This window comes from Mesocricetus auratus, unplaced genomic scaffold (assembly GCF_017639785.1).
Source record: "Mesocricetus auratus isolate SY011 unplaced genomic scaffold, BCM_Maur_2.0 Super-Scaffold_100015, whole genome shotgun sequence".
Classification (NCBI taxonomy): Eukaryota; Metazoa; Chordata; class Mammalia; order Rodentia; family Cricetidae; genus Mesocricetus; species Mesocricetus auratus.
The window spans coordinates 16616045-16641891 of record NW_024429198.1 but is presented as its reverse complement, the minus strand read 5'-3'; the positions used below and the strand labels follow the sequence as shown (position 1 = coordinate 16641891).

The 25847-nt window shown below is 37.1% G+C and overlaps 1 protein-coding gene across 1 annotated transcript; it reads left to right on the top strand.

The window, feature by feature from the left end:
* The first annotated feature begins 24632 nt into the window (after positions 1 to 24632).
* Positions 24633 to 25441, top strand: LOC121144256 (high mobility group protein B1-like). Its single transcript, XM_040757553.1, has one exon. The coding sequence runs from the start codon at positions 24707 to 24709 to the stop codon at positions 25349 to 25351; it is 645 nt and encodes a 214-aa protein (XP_040613487.1). The 5' UTR covers positions 24633 to 24706; the 3' UTR covers positions 25352 to 25441.
* Positions 25442 to 25847: the final 406 nt, after the last annotated feature.

Sequence of the window (25847 nt, the reverse complement as noted above, 5' to 3'; positions counted from 1 at the left end):
AGATCAGGTGTTCATAAGTGTATGGGTTAATGTGGGGGAGTTCAATTTGATTCCATTGGTCTACCTGTCTATTTTTGTGCCAATACCAAGCTGCATTCAGGACTATAGCTTTGTAATACAGCTTGAAGTCAGGAATGGTGATGCCTCCGGATGTTTCCTTGTTGAACAGGCATGTTTTGGTTATCCTGGGCCTTTTGTTTTTCCATATAAACATGAGAATTGTTCTTTCAAAGTCTGTGAAGACTTTGTTTTTGGTAAGATTGCCATTTTTACTTTGTTGATCCTACCTATTCAGAAGCATGGGAGATCTTTCCACTTTCTGGTGTCTTCTTTAATTTCTTTCTTTAAAGACTCAAAATTCTTGTGACATAGGTCTTTTACTTGATTGATTAGCGTTACTCCAAGGTATTTTATGTTGTTTGTGGCTATTGTAAAGAGCGATGATTCTCTGATTTCTTTCTCAACCCTTTTATTGTCTGTATATAGTAGGGCTACTGATTTTCTTGAGTTGATCTTGTATCCTGCCACTTTGCTGAAGGTATTTATCAGCTGCAGGAATTCCCTGGTAGAGTGTATTGGGTCACTTATGTAAACTATCATATCATCTACAAAGAGTTAAAGTTTGACCTCTTTCTTTCCAATTTGTATCCACAATTTGTTGTCCTATTGCTCTGGCTAATACTTCAAGTACAATGTTGAAAAGGTATGGAGAGATTGGACAGCCTTGTCTTGGTCCTAATTTTAGAGGAATCATGTTGAGTTTCTGTCCTTTTAGTTTGATGTTGGCTGTTGGTTTCTTGTATATAGCTTTTATCATGTTAAGGTAAGTTCCTATTATTCCAGTTCTCTCCAAGGCCTTTATCATTTGGGTTTTGTCAAAGGCTTTTTCAACATCTAGTGAGATAATCATGTGGTAATTGTTTTCAGCTTGTTTACATGGAAGATTAAATTGATGGATTATTGTAAGTTGAACCATCCCTGCATCCCTAGGATGAAGCCTACTTGGTCATGGTGGATGAGTTTTCTTGAATCCAATTTGCCAGTATTTTATTGAGGATTTTTGCATCAGTGTTCATGAGGGATATTGGTCTGAAGTTCTTTTCTTAGTTGTGTCTTTGTGTGCCTTGGGTATCAAGGTTATTGACACCTTATAGAAAGAGTTTTGCAAAGACCCTTCTGCTTCTATTGTGTGGAATACTCTGAGAATAACTGGTATTAAACTGTTCTTTGAATTTCTGGTAGAATTCTGAAACTGATGCTATCTGTATCTGGGTTTTTTTTTTGGTTGGGAGACTTTTGATGACTGCTTCTATTTCTTTGGGAGTTATAGACACATGAAGTCTGTTTGTATGCCAGGGATAAACACTGATATACTGTGCAGTGCTCCATAGTTAAGCCAGACCTCCTAACTGACTCTCACACTCAGGGGGTCTGAATTAGTCCCATGCTGGCCTCCCAGCTGTCGGTCTGGGGTCCAAGAGCTCCCCCTTGTTCAGATCAGCTATCTCTGCTGGTTTTGCCAGCCCATTCTTTGCCAATTTGTTCATCACACCTCTCTCTCTGTCCCTGGGTTCCATTGCTTTAGTTCAGTGTTTAACTGTGGATGTTTTCGTCTGCTTCCATCAGTCACAGAATGAAGGTTCTAGGATGGTTATAAATATCAAGTTCATTATCATGAATGGGCATTTAAGGTGGTGTCTCCACTATTGCTTAGCTTGCCATTTCGTGTCATCCCTTTAGATCACTAGAGGTCTCACTGGTGCCAGATCTGTCTTCTAACCTATGATTCCCTCTTCTCCCTATTCTACCCCCCACTCAACCTTCCTGTTCCCCCATGACCTACTCTCTCTTCCTCTTCTCCCCCTCTCTTCTTCCAAGCTCCCACTCTCCACCACCCCTTGCCATGTTCCCAATCTGTTCAGAAGATCTTGCCTCATTCCTCTTCTCTGGGGTACCATTCATATCTCTCTTAGATTCTTTCCTGTTTCCCAGACTATCTGTCAGTGGAAGTGCAGACTGGCACTATGCTGATCCACGAATAAAATCCATATATGAGTGAGTGCATGCCATGCTTGTCTTTTTGTGACTGGGTTACCTCACTCAGGATGGTTTCTTCTAGTGCCATCCATTTACCTGTGAATTTCACATTTCAATTGTTTTTTTTCTGCAGAGTAATACGCCATTGTGTAAATGTACCACATTTTCTCTATCCACTCTTCAGATGAGTGACATCTAGGTTGCTTCCAGGTTCTGGCTATCACAAATAATGCTGCTATAAACATAGTGGAACAGATGTCCTTGTTGTATGAATTTGCATCTTTTGGATGTATGCCTAAAAGTGGAATTGCTGGGTTTTGTGGTAGATTGATTCCCATTTTCCTGAGGAATCTTCATACTGATATATAAAGTGGATGTACAAGTTGGCATTCCCACCAGCAGTGGAGGGGTGTTCCCCACTCTCCATATAGTCTCCAGCATAAATTGTCTTTGGTGTTTTTGATTTTAGCCTTTCTAACAGCAGTAAGATACAATAGCCATAAACAGCATCAAATACCTTGGGATAATGTTAACCAAAGAAATGAAAGAACTGTATATAAAGAAATTTGAGTCTTTAAAGAAAGAAATCAACGAGGATACCAGAAAATGGAAAGATCGGGAGATGCTCTTGGATTGGTAGGATCAACATAATAAAAATGGCAATCTTGCCAAAAGCAGTCTACAGATTCAATGCAATCCCTATCAAAATTCCATCACAATTCTTCACAGACCTTGAAAGAACAATAATCAACTTTATATGGAAAAACAAAAGCCCCAGGATAGCCAAAACAACCCTATACAATAAAGGAACTTCAGAAGGCATCACCATACTTGACTTCAAGCTCATTATCGAGCTATAGTCCTGAAAACAGCTTGGTATTGGCACAAAAATAGACAGACAGACCAATGGAACCAAATTGAAAACCCTGATTTTAACCCACACACCTATGAACACTTGATTTTTGACAAAGAAGCTACAATTATACCTTGGAAAAAAGAAAGCATCTTCAACAAATGGTGCTGGCATAACTGGGTATTGGCATGCAGAAGACTGAAGATATATCCATGTCTAACGCCTTGCACAAAACTTACGTCCAAATGGATCAAAGACCTCAACATAAATCCAACCACACTGAAATTCTTAGAAGAGAAAGTGGGAGATACTCTTCAACGAGTTGGTACAGGAGACCACTTCCTGAACATAATACCAGTAACACAGACACTGAGATCGACAATTAACAAATGGGACCTCCCGAAACTAAGAAGTTTCTGTAAGGCAAAGGACACAGTCAACAAGACAAAAAGGCAGTCCACAGAATGGGAAAAGATAATCACTAATCCCACACCTGACAGAGGGCTGATCTCCAAAATTTACAAAGAACTCCAAATACCAAAGGATCCAATTAAAAGGTTGGTTACAGAACTAAATAGAGAATTCTCAATAGAGGAGGTTAAAATCGCCAAGAGACACTTAAGAAAGTGCTCAACATCCTTAGCCTTCAGGGAACTGCAAATCAAAAAAACTTTGAGATGCCATCTTACTGCTGTTGAGGTTTTATATGTTGCCAATATGTGGTTGATTTTTTACAAGGCTCCATGTGGCTCTGAGAAGAATATATATTCTTTTTTATTTGGATGGATTGTTCTACAGATGTTTATAGCAATTGTGTCATAACTTCTATTAGTTACTTTGCTTCTTTGTTAAGTTACTGTCTAGTCCTGTCTAGTGGTGAGAGTGGGGTGTTGAAGTTTCCCACTATTTGTTTGTGTGGCTTTTTGTGTGATTTGATTTTTAGTAGTATTTCTTTTATGAAAGTGGATGCTTTTGTATTTGGGGCATAGATGTTTAGAATTGAAACTTCTTCTTGGTGGATTTCTCCTGTGTTAAGTATGAAATGCCCTCCTTCATCTCTTTTGATTTATTTTATTTTAAAATCTAATTTGTTAGATATTAGGATTGCTACCCCCACCTGTTTCTTGGGTCCTTTTGATTGGAAAATCTTTTCCCAACCCTTAACTCTGAGGTAATGTCTGTATTTGAAGCTGAGGTGTGTTTCTTCTATGCTGCAGAAGGATAGGTTCTGTCTTCGAATCCATTCTGTTAGTCTGTGTTTTTTATGGGTGAGGTAAGACTTGCTCATTCATTTTTTTTGAAAGGTTGATGGTGGTGGAATTATATGTGGATTTCCACCTCTTTTTTCTTTTGGCTGTTGGTAATGTGGGATTATCTATTGCCTATGTTTTTCTGGTTGTATTTAACTCCCTTGGTTACTGTTTTCTGTAGGGCTGTGTTAATGTATGCATATTGTTTAAATCTGGTTTTGTCATGGAATATCTTGTTTTCTCCATCTATTTTGATTAAAAGATTTGTTGGGTATAACAGTCTGGGCTGGCATCTGTGGTCTCTTAGAATTGTTAGACCTTCTGGCTTTCAAAGTTACATGGGGAAGTCAGGTGTGATTCTTATAGGTTTATCATTGTATGTTACCTGGACTTTTTCCTTTGCTGCTCTTAATATTCTTTCTTTATTTTGCATGTCCTGGGATTTTCCTATTATGTGGCGAGGAGACTTCCTTTTGTGGTCCACACTGTTTTGTGTTCTGTAGGATTCTTGTACATTCATTGGCATGTCTTTATTTAAGTTGGGAGAGTTTTCATCTATGATCTTGTTGAATATCTTTTCTGCCCCTTTGAGTTGGTTTTCTACACATTTTTCTATACCTATTATTCTTAGGGTTGGTCTTTTCATGGTGTTCCTATTTCCTGGATATTTTGTGTTAGGGATTTGTTGGACTACAGATTTTCTTTGGTTGATGAATCTGTTTCCCCTTGTGTATCTTCAACACTTGATATTCTCTCTTCCATCTCTTATAGTCTGTTCGTTACGCTTGCATCTGGAGTACCTGACCATTTGCCCACCTTTTCTATTTCCAGCATTCCTTCAGAATGTTTTTTTTAAATTGTCTCTATTTCAGCTTTCAAACCTTACACTGTTTGAATTGTTTCTTGAATTTTTTGCTTTGTCTTTTCCTCTCTTTCTTACATTTGTTGGATTTTTTGGTTTGTTTTTTCTTCCATTTCTTTAAGGGATTTTCTCATATTCTCTTTGAGGGCCTCTATCATTTCCATGAAGTTGTTTTTAAGGTCTTTCTCATCTGCTTCATCTACAATGGACTGTTCAGGGTGGGCTGGCTCCTTCCAGGATGGGGGCTGCTGTGTACAGTCCCCAGGTCTCCAGTGGTTCTGCTCATGGCACCAGAAATCAGGATGGATACAGACCCACCCTTACCTTGCCTGTCCTGCGGGTGGAGAATTGGACATGGAATCTGTCAGTCTCTGGGCAGGCTGAATCCTGTCTGGCTGGTATCCAGATCTGCTGAGGGCAGTCTTCAGGTAAATGGTGTTTCTGTTCAGGGCAATACCAACTGTTTTAAATAAAGGCACGGTTGATATTTCATTGAACAGACAGTAACAGAGAATTTGTAGTTAACTATACAGGTGGGTCATAGCCCAATCCTTTAGAAATGGTTTTAATTTGATTCCAGTTTGTTTTTACTATATGTTGACTTTCAAGCCTTAGATGTAGGCATGATGGTTTATCAAAGATTTCATCTACAACCAGGCTGGCTCTTCCTTTCCTATGCTATTTGTTAAACAGTTATGGAAAACACTTCAGAGACACAAGCACAATTATGTTTCTAGATGATTCTAAATGCAGCCATGTTGGTAATGAAGATTAAGCATCAGAAGGAAAGAATAAAAAGTAATGAAAAAAATAGATTGTAATATGTCTATCGAAACAAAAAGAGTAAGGGCAGAATGTAAGGACATAATTATATAGCACATGCAAACAATAAATACCATATGAAAATCTGAGAAATAAAATTTAAAGAAGTGGAGAGGGAGTAAATAGAGATTACTAGAAAAAGATGGGTATAAAGAGGGAATATGCACAATGATGCCCAGTTTTGCTCACAGTAGAAAGATAAATATGTTCGATTTAAATTTAGGTAATATCTCAAATAGCCTGTAGACAAAATTCTGGACTTTCTTATTGAAGACTACTATACACACAGCAGACCAACTGGGAGATGGATTTTCCTGATGTTATTTGCATATTTACAAAGAAACATCCATCATATCACTCTAAAAAATGCCCAAAGATACTGGGCATACATTAACTATTAAAAGATAACTTGTTATCACTCTGTAGAGATAAATGATTCCTTAGTCATGGGGATGTTAGGAGAAATGTGAAGTAATTTGGAATTGATAAGGAAAATACTCTAAAATTTTTCTGATTAGACCAGAAGTTAGTGACCATATTATAATTTAAGGATGTGCACACTTTAATGGAATGGTAATTGCACGAATAGAAATTATAATTTTATAAAAATTTTTAATAGACCATATCAAGATTCCTGTTGTCATCTCTTATAAGGACTGCACTACCTTTTCTGCAAGACAAACTCCCTCCAGGAAAATAAAACATGATTAGAAAAGTCCAGTATTAAATACTGAATGTGTAGATGGAACTGCATTACTACATCCCAATCACAGAAAAAAGTAACATTTTAAACAACACCCAAATTATTCTAAATAATTATTTTGACAGCCAGTATAGAACTACACCAAATGAGATTCAGAAGGAAAAAAATACTGAAAATATTAAAAGCAAGCCATGAGTGTGATATCATGCTGTCAACAGAGTCAATATTATCAGTAAATGCTGAGGTATCAAATAAAAATATTGATCATTGGTTTCATATATGGGAAGTCATTGAAGCTGTTAGAAAGGCTATTTCAGAGAAGTGATGTTTTAAACCACAAATGCCCTGCGTTAGTGAGAAAGGTGAAGAAATGGAGCCAAAGAGTTGAGATAATTATTTCAAGAAATGGTGTGGAAATGGAGGTGACTGGCCTACTGTTTGGGAAGTACATACTGGAAATGAAGACTGAATTTTTTTTTAGAACTAATTAGACTATTAAGCATTCTCAATGGAAAGTGACCATCACAACAGGCGTAATGCTCCAATTTTGATATGAAAATATCATTATATTTCCCAACATGAAACATAAAAGCAGAAAAATATTTTTACTGCCAATTCATGAAAGTAATAAGTACATAATAATTGCCTTAAGCTATATCCTAATTTAAAGAAGAACAAAGCTTGATGCAAACATGGGAATGTGGACTTTAGGACCACATACATGATGAAAGTTCACATAAAAATGAGGAAAAAGCAAAACTTATTTAATGTTTTTAAAAAACTAAAACGAGTTGCCAATACAAGATGACTTTAATTACAAATGTAGAGGTTCATGGTAAATGTAAAACAGTGCTAAAGGTCTACTTACTGGTTGCTAATGGAAGGCAGTGTGCAATTCCACAAAAAACAAAACAAAACAAAACAAACTGAGTTGTGCCAGGCATTGGTGGCCTTTAATCCCAGTACTCAGAGGGCAGAGGTAGGTGGATAGGTGGATCTCTGTGAGTGCAAATCCAGCCTGGTCTGCAGAGTAAGTTCCAGGACAGCTTCAAAAAATACAGAGAAACCCTGTGTTGAAAAACCAAACAAAAAAAAAAGGAAAGAAAGAAAAAACTAAGTCGTTTAGCCACATATTTTCTGATTAACTGCAATTTGAATTTTATCTTCAACTTAGGCACAAAAAATTTGTTCCATAAAAGTTCAATAGTGTTCTGAAATTTCTAAATCCATAAGGTTCTTTTATAAATTCATCTTACATCTTACTTCAGTTACTAGCAACCATATTTGGCATGAGTTACTCTTTGAATCTTTTTGACATTTGGGCTTAGGATTTATGTGCTCCTTTGTTACAGATTGAGGAATCTTTTGATGATTTATTAGATAAAGTTTACAAAGGTTTAGATAAGTTTCCTTTTTATCGGGGAATATTTTTCATTTTCAGCTCATTGTGCCATTACAGACTACCAAGTCTGTGTTTTAATCTCATTCTTGAGCTCTAATGTATCTGTCTTTAGAATCACTGAAGATGGGTTTATTGAATGAATAATAAGGCCTATAGATTTAAATTGTAAAAATACAGTAGAGAATCAGCAATGTTAAACAGAAATCTTGGAGAGAGAAATCAAAAGAATTTGCTAGAAATTTACTTAAAAGATAAAAGTGCAGAAATGGTTATTAAAGAGAGAGAAAGCGTGAATTTAAAGAATTCAAAAATAGTTACAACCTATTTAGTTTCAGGAATATTAAATGGCCTTGTTTACCGATAGCCATCTGTGGGGTAAAGTTTCATGAAGCCCTGTTCCTCTTGAAAAACTATGTACTATAAATATATTTTTGGGAGTCACTGCTCCAGATCCACAAACCACTGCTAAAACTACAAAGTGCCAATGAGTAATCCAATCCAAACATTACGCATGCCTTTATCTCAGTAGATCAAAAAACATAGAAACCAAAAAGACAGGAATGTGGGAAGGAAGTTGCAGGGAAAGTGAAGTTTGACAGTGTTAGGAGATTCATAAGAAATGATGATTGTGATGGTAATTAGACTATATTATATACGTGTATGAAATATTCAAAAACAAGTGTAATTAAAAAAACTGTTAGTGAAAGGAAGAAGAGGACCAACTGAGAAAAGGAGTGAGATTAGTGATGAAGGGAGGAGACGAGGAAATGGATGAAAAAATTTAATACAGGTGTTTTATGCACCTGCATGAAAATGTTACAGTGAATCTAAACATCACATGTAATTAACATGTGGAGATAAAAATGAGTTAAAATTTAAAACAAAAAACAATGAAGAAAAGTGAAATAGTCACATTTGGAAAAAAGTAATCACACTTAATCCGTTACAGAATGTTAAATGTTTACTATAAAAATAATCTCAATTTCAAGCGACTAGCATAAGACTAAGGAAGAAAAAGTGGCACAGCTATGAAAACAAGTTCAATAGCTATTAAATATGACAATAATAAGAAAGGAGAAAGAAGGATCAGAGAAGAAAAAGGAGAGAGAGACAGAGAGAGAGACAGAGAGACAAAGAGTGAGAGATGTTGGCTAAGAGAAAGATGGGGTTTGTATTTTTGTTTACTTTACTATATATGTGACCTTTTGAAGAACACAAGAGAAATTGGAATGATATAACTTAATGCATGCACTGGAATCTCAGAAAATTAGGTATGGTTTATCTAAGCATCTCTCTCTCCCCATGTTTGTGTGTACCTGTGTGTGTCTGTGTGTGTATCTCTGAGAAATATAATAGTGTAGAGTTTACAGAATTATTTTTTCAGTCATCATGAATCATAAAAGATAGACATTTCTGAATTCAAATAGAGAATGACATGCATTGGGTGATGAGAGATGAATGAGTAAAGTGTTGCTGAGCAGCAAACTGTGTCCATTTGAATGCAGAGTACATTGTAAAAGCACGTTTTTGTGAATGAATTTGGCAGATATTGGGTTAGAAGGCAAAAGGCATTGGATAATTGAAGTTTGGACTGTCCTAGGATGGTAAAATAAGGAAATGAACCTATTGCATTATGGAAAGACATAGGTGATTCCCAAAGAGAGTTAGAAGGAAGAATGTGTTGCGGTGATACAACTGTGACAGGCGTTGCTTAGCACTCTGGAGGAGCTAAAAGGTTCCAGCTTCAAGAAAGAATATAGAGACAGCTCCAACTTCTTCAGTGTTCTGAGTCTACAGTTTTGCTTCACTTGAACATTATTCCCCAAATGGAATTTTCCTTAATGAAAACATGGATTAATGTTATGGTGATCGGGTAAAGCTTTATCTATGAATTTTTTATATATTTTTTTGTTGCAGTAGAAATTTCACCCTTTTTTATCTTTTAGAAGTCTGCTTTTTAAAATGTTTTATTATTAATTTAATTTTAAATAGCTTGCTTCACATGTCATTCCAAGTTCCCTCTCCCTCCCTTCCTCCCACACCCCCCACTATCAGTCCTAGCCTCCCACCCTATCCCCAATTCCTTTCACACAGAAAATATCTAGAGTCTGTCATTTCACTCAGGGCAGTGTCCACACACTCCCCTAAGAATCCAGGCTGAGAAAGCATCCCTCTTTGTGTTATGGACACACGATATCTGTTTGTATGCCAGGGATAAACACTGATCCACTACCCAGGGCCCCATAGGTTGCCCAGGCCTCCTCACTGACTCTCATACTCAGGGGGTCTGGATCAGTCCCATGCTGGCCTCCCAGCTGTCGGTCTGGAGTCCAAGAGTTCCCCATTGTTCAAATCAGCTGTCTCTGCTGGTTTTGCCAGCCCATTCTTTGCCAATTTGCTCATCGCTCCTCTCTCTCTGTCACTGGGTTCCCAGGGTTAAGTTCAGTGTTTAACTGTAGGTGTTTGCCTCTGCTTCCATCAGTCACTGGATGAAGATTCTAGGATGGCTATAGACATCAAGCTCATTATCAGGAATGAGCATTTAAGGTGGTGTCTCCACTATTGCTTAGCTTGCCATTTGGTGTCATCCCTTTAGATCACTAGAGGTCTCACTGGTGACTCCCTATTCTATCCGCCACTCAACCTTCCTGTTCCCCCATGACCTATTCTCTCTTCCTCTTCTCCCCCTCTCTTCTTCCCAGCTCCCACTACCCCCCACCCCTTGCCATGTTCCCAATCTATTCAGAAGATCTTGCCTCATTCCTCTTCTATGGGGTACCAAGCCTTCTCTCTTAGGTTCTTTCCTGTTTCCCAGGCTCTCTGTCAGTGGAAGTGCAGACTGGTACTATCCTGATCCATGTCTAAAATCCATATATGAGTGAGGACATATCATGTGTGTCTTTTTGTGACTGGGTTACCTCACTCAGGATGGTTTCTTCCAGTGACATCCATTTACCTGAGAATTTGAAGATTCCATTGTTTTTTTTTCTGCTGAGTAATACTCCATTGTGTAAATGCACCACATTTTCTCTATCCACTCTTCAGTTGAGGGCCTTCGTGGTTTCTTTAGGTTCTGGCTATTACAAATAATGCTGCTATAAACATAGTGGAACAGATGTCCTTGTTGTATGAATTTGCATCTTTTGGATATATGTCTAAGAGTGTAATTGCTGGGTCTTGTGGTAGATTATTTCCCATTTTCCTGAGGAATCTCCATACTGATTACCAAAGTGGGTGCACAAGTTAGCACTCCCGCCAGCAGTGGAGGAGTGTTCCCCCTCTCCACATCCTCTCCAGCATGAATTGTCTTCGGAGTTTTTGATTTTAGCCATTTTGACAGGAGTAAGATGGTATCTCAAAATTATTTTGATTTGCATTTCCCTGAAGGTTAAGGATGCTGACCACTTTCTTAAATGTCTCTTGGCCATTTTAGCCTCCTCTATTGAGAATTCTCTATTTCGTTCTGTAACCAACCTTTTAATTGTATCCTTTGGTGTTTTGGAGAATTGCTTCTTGAGTTCTTTGTAAATTTTGGAGATTAGCCCTCTGTCAGATGTGGGATTAGTTATCACCTTTTCCCATTCTGTCGACTGTCTTTTTGTCTTGTTGACTGTGTCCTTTGCCTTACAGAAACTTCTTAGTTTTGGGAGATCCCATTTGTTAATTGTCGATCTCAGTGTCTGTGCTACTGGTGTTATGTTCAGGAAGTGGTCTCCTGTACCAACTCGTTGAAGAGTATCTCCTACTTTCTCTTCTAAGAGTTTCAGTGTGGTTAGATATTTGTTGAGGTCTTTGATCCATTTGGACTTAAGTTTTGTGCAAGGCGATAGACATGGATCTACCTGCAGTCTTCTGCATACCAATACCCAGTTATGCCAGCACCATTTGTTGGAGATGCTTTCTTTTTTCCAATGTATAATTGTAGCTTCTTTGTCAAAAATCATGTGTTCATAGGTGTGTGGGTTAAAATCAGGGTTTTCAATTTAGTTCCCTTGGACTACCTGTCTATTTTTTTGTCAATACCAAGCTGTTTTCAGGACTATAGCTCGATAATAGAGCTTGAAGTCAAGTATGGCGATGCCTTCTGAAGTTCCTTTATTGTATAGGGTTGTTTTGGCTATCCTGGGGCTTTTGTTTTTCCATATAAAGTTGATTATTGTTCTTTCAAAGTCTGTGAAGAATTGTGCTGGAATTTTGATAGGGATTGCATTGAATCTGTAGACTGCTTTTGGCAAGATAGCCATTTTTATTTTGTTGATCCTTCCAATCCAAGATCATGGGAGATCTTTCCATTTTCTGGTATCCTCTTTGATTTCTTTCAAAGGCTTTTTCCTCTTCTATAAGCAATGTTTTTTTTCATGATGTTAGAGCAGGTGCTAATTTAGAGGATGGAATTCCGCCTTCCACCTGTGAATAAAGTTTAATATTCTCAGTGCTTACTTTGACATGACAATGTATACCTTGTGCTCTAATGGCTGGTGTTACCTCTGTTCCCAGAACCTGCAAAAGCTACAACTCCAGCTCCCAGGCTCCCACAGTCATGAGATAGTAAGTAAATTTAAAACTGTAAATAAACAAATGCATGTCTATCTGCAGAGCCCAGGTGACATTGTTGGCACAAATGTAAACAGCCTTCTGGTTTTGAAGCCTTTAATTGAGTAAAGTTTCTGCGTGATTCAAGCTGCTTCCTCCTCGCTGTGAGTAACTTTCTGGCTCACTGTCGCTGCTTCAGCCACTTGTGAGACTTACAAAGTGGCATATATATATTTTTTAATTTTAGAACCACTTTTATTTACATATCATTCCCCCAATTTCCTTGTCATCCCATCCTCTCATGCTCTCCAACAATTCCCTACCATCATCCACTCCCCATGGATAGTGAGGCCCTCCTTGGGTGATCACCATCAAAGAACATCATTTGGGGAAGAGCCTAGGTCCTTTTTCTTGTATCTGTACTGTAATAGTATCCCTCCATAGGGAATGCAATCCCAATGTTCGTTGTGCTCTAGGGACAAACACTTGCCCCACTGTTAGAGGTCCCATTGACTTCACTTGATTCCTAGCTGGCACCCACATTCAGAGGGTTTCATTTGGTCTAATGCTGGTTCCCCAATTTTATGACTAGAGTCTCCATGCTCTCAGTAGGTCAGATCAACTGTGTCTGCGGGTTTCTCCAGCACAGTCTTGGATCCTTTGCTCATCCCTCCTCCCTCTCTAAAACTGGATTCCAGAAGTATGAATAAGTGTTTAGTTGTGCCTGTTTCTGCTTCGATCAACAACTGGATGGAGGCTCTAGGAATGCCAACCAAGGTTGTCATCAGTCTCATTATAGGGGAAGGGCGTCAAAGGTAGCCTCTCCACCACTGCCTAGATTCTTAGTTGAGATCTAGATTCTTTTCCCCTCTGCCAGACCTCTCTTCAAACCTATACAGACTCCTTATACCGAGGCATCTCCTTTCTTGTCCTCCTCTAGCCTTCTCTTGTCTGAGTCCTTTTGTTCTCTCCTATTCTCCACACTCTCCACTTCTCGCCCTCTCTCATTACCACCTCCCTTCTCTCTCCAGCCCCACTGTGTTCCCAGATTGTTCAGGGATTCTCCTTCCCCTTCTTTGAGAGACCAATGTGTTCTTCTCTTTGGGTGCTCCTTGTTTCCAGGTTTATCTGGCGGTGTGGATTGTAGGCTGTTAGTCTTTTGCTCTATGTCTAATATCCATCTGTGCGTGAGTACACACCTTGTTTATCTTTCTGTGATTGGGTTACTTCACTCAGGATGTTTTCTTTATTTCCATCCATTTGCCTGCAAATTTCAAGATTTCATTGTTCATTGCTGCTGAGTAATACTCCATTGTGTAAATATACCACATTTCTTCCATAAATTCTTTGGTTGCGGGGCATCTAGGTTGCTTCCAGCTTCTGACTATTCCAAACAACGCAGCTCTGAACATAGTTTAACATATGGCCTTGTTGTATAAATGTGAATTCTTTGGATATATGCCCAAGAGAGGAATTGATGGATCTTGAGGTAAACTGATTCTCATTTTCCTGAGAAACCACCATACTGATTTCTACAGAGGTCATACAATTATGCAACCTCACCAGCAATGGAGGAGTGTTCCTCTTTCTCCACATCCTGTCTAGAAGACACAGTCATTGGTGTTTTTGATTTTATCCATTCTGGCTGGTGTAAGATGGTATCTTAGTGTTGTTTTTATTTGCATTTCCCTGATGGCTAAGGATGTGGAGCACTTTCTTAAGTATCTTTAAGTAATTTTAGATTCATCTATGATAATGCTCTATTTAGTTCTGCACCACACTTTTTAATTGGATTGTTTGGTGTTGTGGTGGCTAGCTTTTTTGATGTTGTCCTATTGGTTGACAAATAAAGCAGGATTGGCCAACAGGGAAGCAAGATAGGTCTACTAGGAGTCAAGGAGGATTCTGGAAAATGTAGTCAAGTGTGGAGAGTTGCCATGTGATCCCAGGAAGAGAGAACACATGAGGCTGTGTCCTCGGTAATATAAAACATATAAAACATGACTTAATAATTAAGTCAGAGCTAGCTATTAACAAATGATAGCAAATGGCCAACAGCTTCATAATATAGTATCCTGCCTGTTCATTTGTGACTAATACAGCTCTGGGACCACGCTGGCAGGAAAAATGCATGGTACACTTCTTGAGTTCATTGTATATTTTGGAAGTCAATCTTCTGCCAGATGTGGGATTGCTGAAAATAATTTCCCATTGTTTGGGCTGCCTTTTGTCTTGTTGACTGTGTCCTTTGCCTTACAGAAGTTTCTTAGTTTCAGGAGGTCCCATTTATTGATAGTAGATCTCAATGTCTGTCCTACTGTTGTTATGTTCAGGAAGCAGTCTCCTAGATTAATTTGTTCAAGGGTACCTCCCACCATCTGTTACAAGAGGTTCAGTATGGCTGGATTTATGTTGAGGTCTTTGATCCATTAGGAGTGATGTTTTGTGCATGGCAATTGATACGTATCTATCTTCAGTCTTCTGCATGCCAGCATCCACTTATGCCAACACCATTTGTTGAAGATGGTTTCTTTTTTCCATTGTATAACTTCAGGTTCTTTGTCAAAAATAAGGTGTTCAAATGAGTGTGGGTTTATCTCAAAGTTTTCAATTTGATTCCATTGGGCTACCTCTCTACATTTTTGCCAATGCCAACATGTGATCAAGAATATGGGTTTATAATAAAGCTTGAAGTCATGGAAGGTGATATCTCCAGAAATTGCTGTATTGTACAAGGATTTTTTGTTTTTCCATATAAGGTGGATTATTGTTCTTTCAATATCTGTGAAGAATTGTCTTGAGATTTTGATGGGGATTGCATTGAAACTGTAGATTGTTTTTGGCAAGATTGCCATTTTGACAATGTTGAATCTACCTATCCAAGAGCATTGGGGATCTTTATTTTACTCGTATCTTCTTTAATTTCATTCCTTAAACATTCAAAGTTCTTACTATATAGGTCGTTCACTTGTTTGGTTAGCGTTACCACAAGGTATTTTATGTTGTTTGCTGTCATTGTAAATGGTGATGTTTCTCTGATTTCTTCTCAGCCCTTTTGGCATCTGTATATAGTAGGGCTGCAGACTTTTTTGAGTTAATTTTTGTATCCTGCCAAATTGCTGCAGGGGTTTATCAGCTGTGGGAGTTCCCTTTTAGACTTTTTTATGTCACTTATGTCAACTATTATATCACCTACAATTATTATAAGATTGACATCTTCTTTTCCAATTTCTATCCCCTTAATCTCCTTTTGTTATCTTCTTGTTCTAGCTAGAAGTTCAAATACAATATTGAAGAAGTATGGTGAGAGGGGACAGCCTTGTCTTGTGCCTGATTTTAGAGGAATTGAGTTGAGCTTCTCTCCATTTAGTTTGATTTTGGCTGTTGGTTTGCTGTAAATTGCTTTAATTTTGTTTAGGTATGTTCTGTTTTCCATGATCTCTCCAAGACCTTTATTGTGAAGGGGTTGGGAAAAGGTTTTCCAATCAAATGAACCCAACCCTTAACTCTGAGGTGACATCTGTCTTTGAAGCTGATGTGTATTTCTTGTATGCAGCTGAAGGATGGATTCTGTCTTTGAATCCATTCTGTCTGCCTGTCTTTTTATGGACAAGTTAAGACCATTATTATTGTGGGCTGTTAATGACCATTGACTGTTCATTATTTTTTGTTTTGGTTTTTGGTCTTGGTGGTGTAATTATTTGTGGTTTTCCACCCCTTTTTTTTCTTTTGGCAGTTGGTAAAGTGGGGTTATCTATTGCGTATATATTTCCAGTTGTGGTTACCCATCTTGGGTTGGAGTTTTCCTTCCAGAACTTTCTGTAGGATGAATTATTGGATGTGTATTTTTTTTTGGTTTTACAAGACAGGGTTTCTCTGTATTGTTTTGGAGGCTGTCGGTCCAGCCCAGCCTCGAACTCAGAGAGATCCACCTGCCTCTGCCTCCCGAGTGCTGGGATTAAAGGCATGCGCCACCACTGCCGGGCGGATGTGTATTTTTTAAATCTGGTTTTTATGGAATATCTTGTTTTCTCCATCTATAGTAATTGAAATCTTTGCTGGATGTGTTAGTCTGGGCTAATATCCCAGGTCTCTTAATATTTGTAGAATATCTATCCGGGACCTTCTGTCTTTCGGAGTTTCCATGGAGAATTCAAGTGTGGAGTTTTGTCTTTATATGTTACTTGACATTTTCCCTTAGATTCTCTTAATATTCTTTCTTTATTCTGTATGTTTGACATTTTGATTATTATGTGGCTAGGGGACTTTTTTTGTGGTTCAATCTATTTGGCATTCTGTAAGCTTCTTCTACCTTCATTGGCATGTCTTTCTTTGCGTTTTGAAAGTTTTCTTCTATGATTTTGTTGAATATGTTTTCTGCCCCTTTGAGGTGGGTTTCTTAACTTCTTCTATACCAATTATTCTGAGTTTTGATCTTTTCATGATACCCCATATTTCCTGATATTTTGTGTTAGATATTGGTTGCACTTAAGGATTTCCTTGGTTGATGAATCTATTTTTCCTAGTGTATCTTCAACATCCGAGATTCTCTCTTCCACCTCTTGTATTGTGGAGGTTATGCTTGCATCAGTAGTTCTTGATGTTTTACCCAGCTTTTCTATTTCCAGAATTCCCTCAGTTTCTGTTTTCTTTATTGTCTCTATTTGAGTTTTCATATCCTGAACTGTTTGAATTTTTCCTTCATCTGCTTGATTGTTTCTACTTGGCTTTCCTTAATATTTTTTTTGAATTTTTTTGTTTGTTTTTTCCTCCATTTCTTTAAGGGATTTTCTCATATCCTCTTTGCAGGCCTCTATCATTTTCATGAAGTTGGTTTTTTTTCATTACTTTTATTACATTTTTTTAAAAAGAGCTTGCTTCACATATCAATCCCAGGTCCCTCTCCCTCGCCTTCTCCCTCACCCTCCCCAGCATCCCCCCCAGCCTTCCACCCTATCCCCACTTCCTTTCACATAGGGGATATCTAGAGTCTGTCATTTCGCTCAGGGCAGGGTCCATGCCCTCCTCCAACAGTCCAGGCTGAGAGAGTATCCCTCTTTGTGTTATGGACATGAAGTCCATTTGTATGCTAGGGATAAATACTGATCTACTGCCCAGGGCCTCATAGGATGCCCAGACCTCCTCACTGACTCTTACACTCAGGAGGTCTGGATCAGTCCCATGCTGGCCTTCCAGCTGTCGGTCTGGAGTCCAAGAGCTCCCCCTTGTTTGGGTCAGCTGTCTCTGCTGGTTTCACCAGCCCATTCTTTGCCTATTTGCTCATCACTCCTCTGTCTCTGTCATTCCCTTCTGCTTAATCTGCATTGGGATGTTCAGATCTTGCTGGTGTAGAGTCTGTAGTATGTGATGGTGTCATATTGATTTTTCTGTTGCTGAGTGTATTTTTGTATTGTCTCCTTCCCATCCAGTGGGTGCAGAATGAGTCTCTTCCTTTCCTGGTGGACACAGGCCAAGATTCCCTTTCATTTCAAGCAGGTCCAATACTCTGGTGTTTCTCTTCTTCCAATCGATAGAGGCAGCCTTGTACTGGGGTCTTGGCAGTCTCAGGATGGCATCCACAGTGGGTAGTTCCCAGGTTTCAGCTGGCTCCTAGCAGCTAGAAGGCTGGCCTGAAACAGGACTACACACAACGAATCTTGTGGGCAGAGAAAGGGACTAGGATGATGGCAGTCTCTGGGCAGTGCAGGGCCATGGAAGCCATTTTAAAATTTATATCTATGGGTGTTTTTACTAAATAGATTCATGTGCTGCCAATGCATGCTTATGCCCCATGGGGAACAAGAGGATTTGTAACAGTTCCGGGAACTGGCATTTTAAAAAGTTGTGAGCCAAAATTTGGGCTCTGGAAATAAACTTGGATTTTAAACAGAAGCAATAAATGCTCCTACCTGCTGAACCATCACTCCAGCCCCAGAAATGTTGTTACTTTACATTATATCTGTGGTCAGTGTCACATGAACAAAAGAAATCTACAAGTGGTTAAAAAATCACCTATGCAATAAAATATTTACCATTGATTTAAAATCCTGAACTCTTTCTATGTGTAGTTTTAAGATATACCTGTAAAGATATATTTGGCAGATACAGTGACTATGTATAATATGTATGCTTGCATGTTTGAATATTTGTAGCATGTATAAATTCTTACATGGATGTAAATGTACTGACATGCCTACAAATGTACATACATATACCCACATATGGAGGGAGAGAGAGAAATAGAAGAGAACAATGGTTTAAATTTTAATTAAATCTTCAGATTTACTATTTATTAGAAGATTTTTGGAAGTTGTTAATTTGTGAATAAATACAAATAAGAGCTATTTTTTTGAATCTGGGTTTTTTTATAACTAGATTACACACAATCCATTTTATTGTTTCAGTTAAATAAATTTCTTTGATTTGTGTTTTGTTACAATAGATATGAAATCTGTTTATGGAAAGTCATTCTGCTGAATCCTTTTTCCAATATTACTCTCTTTATGCAAATGAAACCTACTTAGCTATATCCCTAAGGACTACTTTCAAACATACTTATCTTTTATATTGTAGTCATGAGTCTAGAATATGGTTCCTTATGTTCCAGAGGGAAAGTCACAACTTTGAAACTATTCTAGTTCAGGAGTATTATTTTATTTCTTCATTATATATTTTTAGAACAAACAGCAGACCTATGAAACTCTGAGTATATTTATATATGGGCTATCATCATCTGTCTTGTGCCTATAAATATATACTCATATACCACTTTATGTGGATACCTACAAAATAAACCTTTATAATTTTAGGTCAATTTCTATATGTCGGGGTATATGCTTCATATCCCACACAACATTGACATGTACTTTCTATTAAATATCTAAGACTAGGAGGAATAAAAGTACATTATTAAGTTTATTATTTATGATTTTCAAGATTTCAGAACAATTGTATTGGTTGTATTCCATATATCAATCTCATTATTTCTAAATGAGGCATTTTTGTTCAAAAACTTCATATTTATTAAATTTATATTTTTGTCTGCTTTCTGTTTCAGTTTAGCAAACTATTTAATTATGGTAATTTTTTAAGAGTAGTTATGAAATTTGTTTATTATGTTTTTGTAAATTGGTGCAAGTTTTAGGTGATTGTCCAGGAAATCAACTCAAGCTTTTCTTCATTACTATATTGTTTTTTCCTTCTGTTTGGTGGACATGAAGCTAACATGAGTGAGTAGTATAATGTAAACTCTTTGTTCTTTGCTTCAGTGGAACTGAAGTGGCATCTCCATGTTCTGACTATTTCCCAGTAGACTGAATGTTACATCAGAGCAGAGTTTTTACAGTTGCTTTATAGTGTCTGCCTCACCCTCCCTTTCTGTTTGACCTGAATATTTAAAACTTAAATAGTGAATATTTTCTCATCAACACTGTGCCATTGTTAGCTCTAGTATGTTAAGATGTCTTATTAAATTATCATTTAAAGATATAAGACCAACATTTTATAAAAGCAATCAATAGCAATGCTATTAATCATTAGATGAATTGCCTTACAATTCAAGGACGTTTAGTCTATGTAGACTGAAAAGGACTTGGGAAAAGCATGCAAAATTACTGAATTTACCACTACATATGCCCAAATCTTACCCGATTGATAGGTAGCATATGGTAGTATGGTTGACATTACAAAGATAGCAAAATAATAACAACTGAAAATTTTAATTCTTAATATTCAAGTTCCATTTCTCAAAATTAATGATTATACTTAGTAAGATTTAGAAGCATTTAAACATGGAAGGACTTTACTTGACTGACAGCCCAGAGATCTGAGATACATCTAGGTGGGAAATACCGTAGCTATACCTTAGATTCTGTAGTGAGAGTTTGGAATGCAGTGTGTTTATTCCTGTGCATCAGGAAGCAGAAAGAGCTGAGACCATGGTCAGCGTCAGGTGGTGATTATCTGTGTATACCCACGAGTAAGGCACTTCCTCTAACTAGGGTACCAAAAACCCTCCAAAAATTTAGCATACCAGCTTGGGACCAATTGCTTAACCCCAGGAGCTCAGGAGCTTACAGATGAAACTTAGAGACATCTGACACATGCAGCTTTTATTCATGTTTAAAAAATCAAAAATTACAAATTAGTCATTCTGAAGGCTAGAATGTACTAATCTAAAATAATTCTCATATTATAAACAAATTTGGAATGAAACTTCTATTTTGACAATTGAAGAGCATTTAAATATGAATTCCCCGATGACACTAATTGCATCAATCAGGCTTTAACTGTAATCTGTCAATATTGTGTACAAATAAATGAAACTAATTAGTTCTATTGAAAGAAAATAAAGAGGAATGAAAACAAACAATATAATTCAGTCATGAACATAAAAATCTATTATGGGAAAAATGAATTTAGTGTCTGTTATCCTAAAACCATTCCAATGTATATCTATCTATCTTTTTTCTATTTATACATACATATATGTATGTATAAGAGAAGTGAAGTTAGACAGATATTATATACTACATACATACATACATACATACATACATACACACATAGCTTATGTAACTCTAGCTAACGAGGACTTTTGTGTAAGATAGATAGACCTAACTGGCCATGAACTCACTGAGATCCACCCATTTCTACCTTGCAAGTGCTGGTATTAAAGGTATGTGTCACCATGCCCAGTGATCATTAATTTCTTAACTTCAAATTTCTTAACTAATTTCCTAAGATGAAATATGTATTTAAACTGTTATGTTTCAAAAGGTAACTTGAGAAAACTCACCTTTATAATTTTTACTGGCTTGTTATTTTGTGTTTTCTAATCGATCTTCAAGTTTTCTTTAAGTCAGTCCTATTTAGAACTTGCATCTTCTATTTGTCATTGAAATTTCAAATAAACTATTTAACAAAAAGATTGACACAAGGGCTTTGCATTTTTGGCACAATGGTAAGGGCCCTTTGACTCATCATCATTCTTTGTAACTCATATAAAATATAGTTTGTTCTCATAGTTACATTTCTTTGGTAATATCCTAGCTGCCATGTTGTATAGGGTATTTAATTGCCTCGGTTGCTCCTTTTGCAGGAGTAATATGCTTTTAAGCATTACTCCCTTGACCTCTAAAATTTTATGGGCTCTTTGACATCCTGAAAGCATTATTTAAACCTCGATGTGGCAAGCTGGGCACATAATTCTCAGCTAATGACCAGGTGCTATACGGGATGGAAGCAAAGAGCCGGTACATCCCACCAGGATGAAAAGCCAGACAGACAGTTTTAGACAAATCTGCCAATCCACCCACTTCCTGGACTCCCTTTCTACCAATTATGGTAATAAACCTTAGAGAAAGGAAATGCCTCCTACCAAGAAAATTCAGAGGTTAATTTCTACTTATAACCTTGGCAGTGAATTTGATCAGATTTGTGTTTAAGTCAGTGACTATTGTGAAAGAAATAAGCCTCAAAAATTTGGATTGGAAACATTAAATTTGTCAAGGCCCAATTTGATTAGAACACTAAGTTCCATACAACATGGATATTTGTACAGCAGTGTGTGTGTGTGTGTGTGTGTGTGTGTGTGTGTGTGTGTGTGTGTGTTGAATGCATGTGCTTTGGCTGTCACTAGAAAATCTGCATTGGCTACAGAGCGCAGAAGTCACTGACAGCCAGATTTTCCTATTGTTACCCATTACCTAGTGTCTTTAGCTAATTCTGTAGATTTCATATTTGTGTAGCCTGTCTGCCTAACAAATGCCAGGGTAACTCGTGTATCTGTGATGCCAGTGCTGGTAATATAAGTATGTGCTATCTTTTTTTCTGATAGGGATGGAGATATAGACCAAATCTTATTTAATACAAAACAATCATTTTCAACATGCTAATATATGTTTTTCTGGAACTCCTCACATGGACCACCACTCACAAGTTAATGGCTAGTTTTCTTGGATTATATGTTACTTGCATGCATATGTATGTACCTGTGTGTGTGTGTGTGTGTGTGTGTGTGTGTGTGTGTGTCTTAGTAAGAGTTGCTATTGCTTTGATGAAGAAACATGACTAAAGAAACTATGGGAGACAAGGGATTATTTCTGCTTACACTTCCATCTAACAGCCCATCACTGAGTGAAGCCCGGTTAGGAACTCAAACAGGTCAAGAACCTAGAGGTAGAGGCTGATGAAGAGGATATGGAGGGTGCTGCTTACCTGCCTGCTCATCCTGTCTGTCTCATTCTGCTTTCTTACAGAACTCAGAATCATGAGCATAGGGATGGTGCCACCGTAATGGACTAGGCCCTAACCTGTCAGTCACTAATTGAGAAAGCTTCTTACAGAAGGATTTTATAGAGGTATTTTCTCTCAATCGAGGTTCTCACCTTTAAGATGACTCCAGTTGTTCAAGATGACATAAAACTATTCAGCACAATGCATACGCATATACAGGCATTTTTTAGTATATTTTTTTCTTTGAAGACTCTTAACAAAAAGAAGCATTGACTTTTGCCCATAAACTCTGGTAAAATATATATTGTCCAAGATTGGCTACTCTGTACTAGACAAAATCTAAGAGGGATCATCACTGGGAGAAGGTATTTTTCTCCCAGCAGTCAATTACAAGCATAATTCCTTACTGTATTTAAATCTTATCTTTATACTGACAAATAAGACTGGTTGCCTAGCCCATAATGAAATAAACTTCTCTTTATAGCAAATGGAGACTGTCACAGAAAACTGCACCTAAAAAGAATATAGAAATAAATGGATTTTGATGATACCAGCCCCAATTGATACAGCTCTATGATACTCTTACCTAAGTCCCATGGACAATCCCGGTATATGGGACAGAAAGGTTTTAAGACTCAGAACACCAGAAAGTCTGCTGTGAAACAGTAATTTCTAGAAGTGGATCATAGCTTATCAATATCAATTAACATGTTCATATGGAAGGCAGAAATCTCCTGGAGGCCTAACCCATAACAAAAATATTTTTTAAAAAAAGGATAACCATGAAAGGTAAGCAACATGAATGGGAAATCCTTATTTCTCTGAAAAGTCTTTCTCCATTTTGTTAAGACTATAAAAAAGCTCTAATACTCTCTGATCCCATTTCCCACACAGCACCAAGCAGAGCAAATGTATCAACAGTCAGCACTGTGGATTAAAAAGGTAAATTATACAGTTCAAGTAGCAGATTAACTATAATTTAAAGATGATTTCCTGATCAAACGAAGCAGTATATATCAAGAAACTAAATGAAGATGAGTCCCTTATGTTTCTTAGAAGGTACAAATACAATGTAAATGAAATATTTACATTTATATATTCAGCAAATATTCTCTTTGGAAAAACACGTGAAGACATTTTCATATTTTGTTATGAGATCTGCATTTCAGTTTAAAGAAAATGAATGTGAAATATTAAACTTGACAACTTTATGATAAATGGGTTTAAAAGGAAGGAATGTTAAACAGTAAATATTCTAAATATGTAACCTATACTTAAACATAAATATAAATAGAAAGAATATTTTGGCACACATATAATGTAGATGCACATATGATTGAGTAATTTTATATAATTAGTGTATTTATTTGGTTGCATATCACATAAAGAGTGTTTACATATATATTCATATTTATACATACTATCATATCTTTTTCTAAATTATGTAGTAATTATTGTAATGTAAATAAAATATTATAATGTAATAATGTACAAAGCAATTAATGTATGAAATAAAAATGCATAAATGTTTATTCAATGAAAAGTGACAATGTAGTGATTTTAAGTGTTACCACTTATAATCCATCCTTGATGTAGCTGTTTGGTTATGACATAAAGATGCATTTTTATTTCTTATATCATTCATAAAATTAATCTAAATATTTAAAAATATAGCTATATACTATTCTATTTGGATACCAAAAATGAAAGCAGGAAAAACATTAATAAATAAAAATATGAGTTGAAGCAATTTGTAAAACATTTAGGATCATCTACTTACTCTATTGGAGATGAACTTAAAATATAAACTATGATTTTGTAGGAAATCCCTATGATTAAAGAAGCAGGAAAAGCATCAAACTCCCTCTGGAAAGTAGAGACTTGATTGGGATTCATGAGACATGTCACACTCTAAAACTATAAGAGGTGATAGAGACAGCGCCGGGGCAAGCGCGAGCCGGACGGGCACTGGGCGACTCTGTGCCTCGCGGACGAAAATCATCTAAACATGGGCAAAGGAGATCCTAAGAAGCCTAGAGGCAAAATGTCCTCATATGCATTCTTTGTGCAAACTTGCCGGGAGGAACACAACAAGAAGCACCCGGATGCTTCTGTCAACTTCTCAGAGTTCTCGAAAAAGTGCTCAGAAAGGTGGAAGACCATGTCTGCTAAAGAAAAGGGGAAATTTGAAGACATGGCAAAGGCTGACAAGGCTCGTTATGAAAGAGAAATGAAAACCTACATCCCCCCCAAAGGGGAGACCAAAAAGAAGTTCAAGGACCCCAATGCACCCAAGAGGCCTCCTTCGGCTTTCTTCTTGTTCTGTTCTGAGTATCGCCCAAAAATCAAAGGAGAAGACCCTGGTTTGTCCATTGGTGATGTTGCAAAGAAACTGGGAGAGATGTGGAACAACACTGCTGCAGATGACAAGCAGCCCTATGAAAAGAAGGCTGCCAAGCTGAAGGAGAAGTACGAAAAGGATATTGCTGCTTACAGAGCTAAAGGAAAACCCGATGTAGCGAAAAAAGGGGTGGTCAAGGCAGAAAAGAGCAAGAAAAAGAAGGAAGAAGAAGATGATGAGGAAGATGAAGAGGATGCGGGAGAGGAGGAAGAAGAGGAAGACGAAGATGAAGAAGAAGAAGATGATGAATAAGTTGGTTCTAGCGCAGTTTTTTGTCTATAAAGCATTTAACCCCCCTGTACACAACTCACTCCTTTTAAAGAAAAAAATTGAAATGTAAAAGAAAAAAAACTATTAGAGGTGTATTGGAAGGAAATTATATGAGATATAAGAATCCAAACATATTTTGCCAGAGTTTAGGGGCAAAAGCCAATGCTTCTTTTTGTTAATCATCTTCAAAGAAAATTGTTTTCTAAAAAAATACCTGTATATGTTGTATACAAGTAATATACATTCATTAGAATCAAGTGGGAAATACAACAAATACAAAAAAATACAATTTTTCAAATATAGAGAAGAAAATTCATTAGGCTCTAAAATAAAATGATACCCACAAGAAAGGCAAACAATTGATTTTCTGTGTAATTAGGTGTGTCTCATCATACAAGCCTGGACCAAATCACCTAAAATTTTTTCTTTTAGAAGCATACAGCAGGATATGGGTAAGGAAATTTTACTAACACACGAA

Bases quoted from the DNA above. Each gene is read 5' to 3' on its own strand.
- LOC121144256 (XM_040757553.1), top strand. From the start codon at position 24,707: ATGGGCAAAGGAGATCCTAAGAAGCCTAGAGGCAAAATGTCCTCATAT.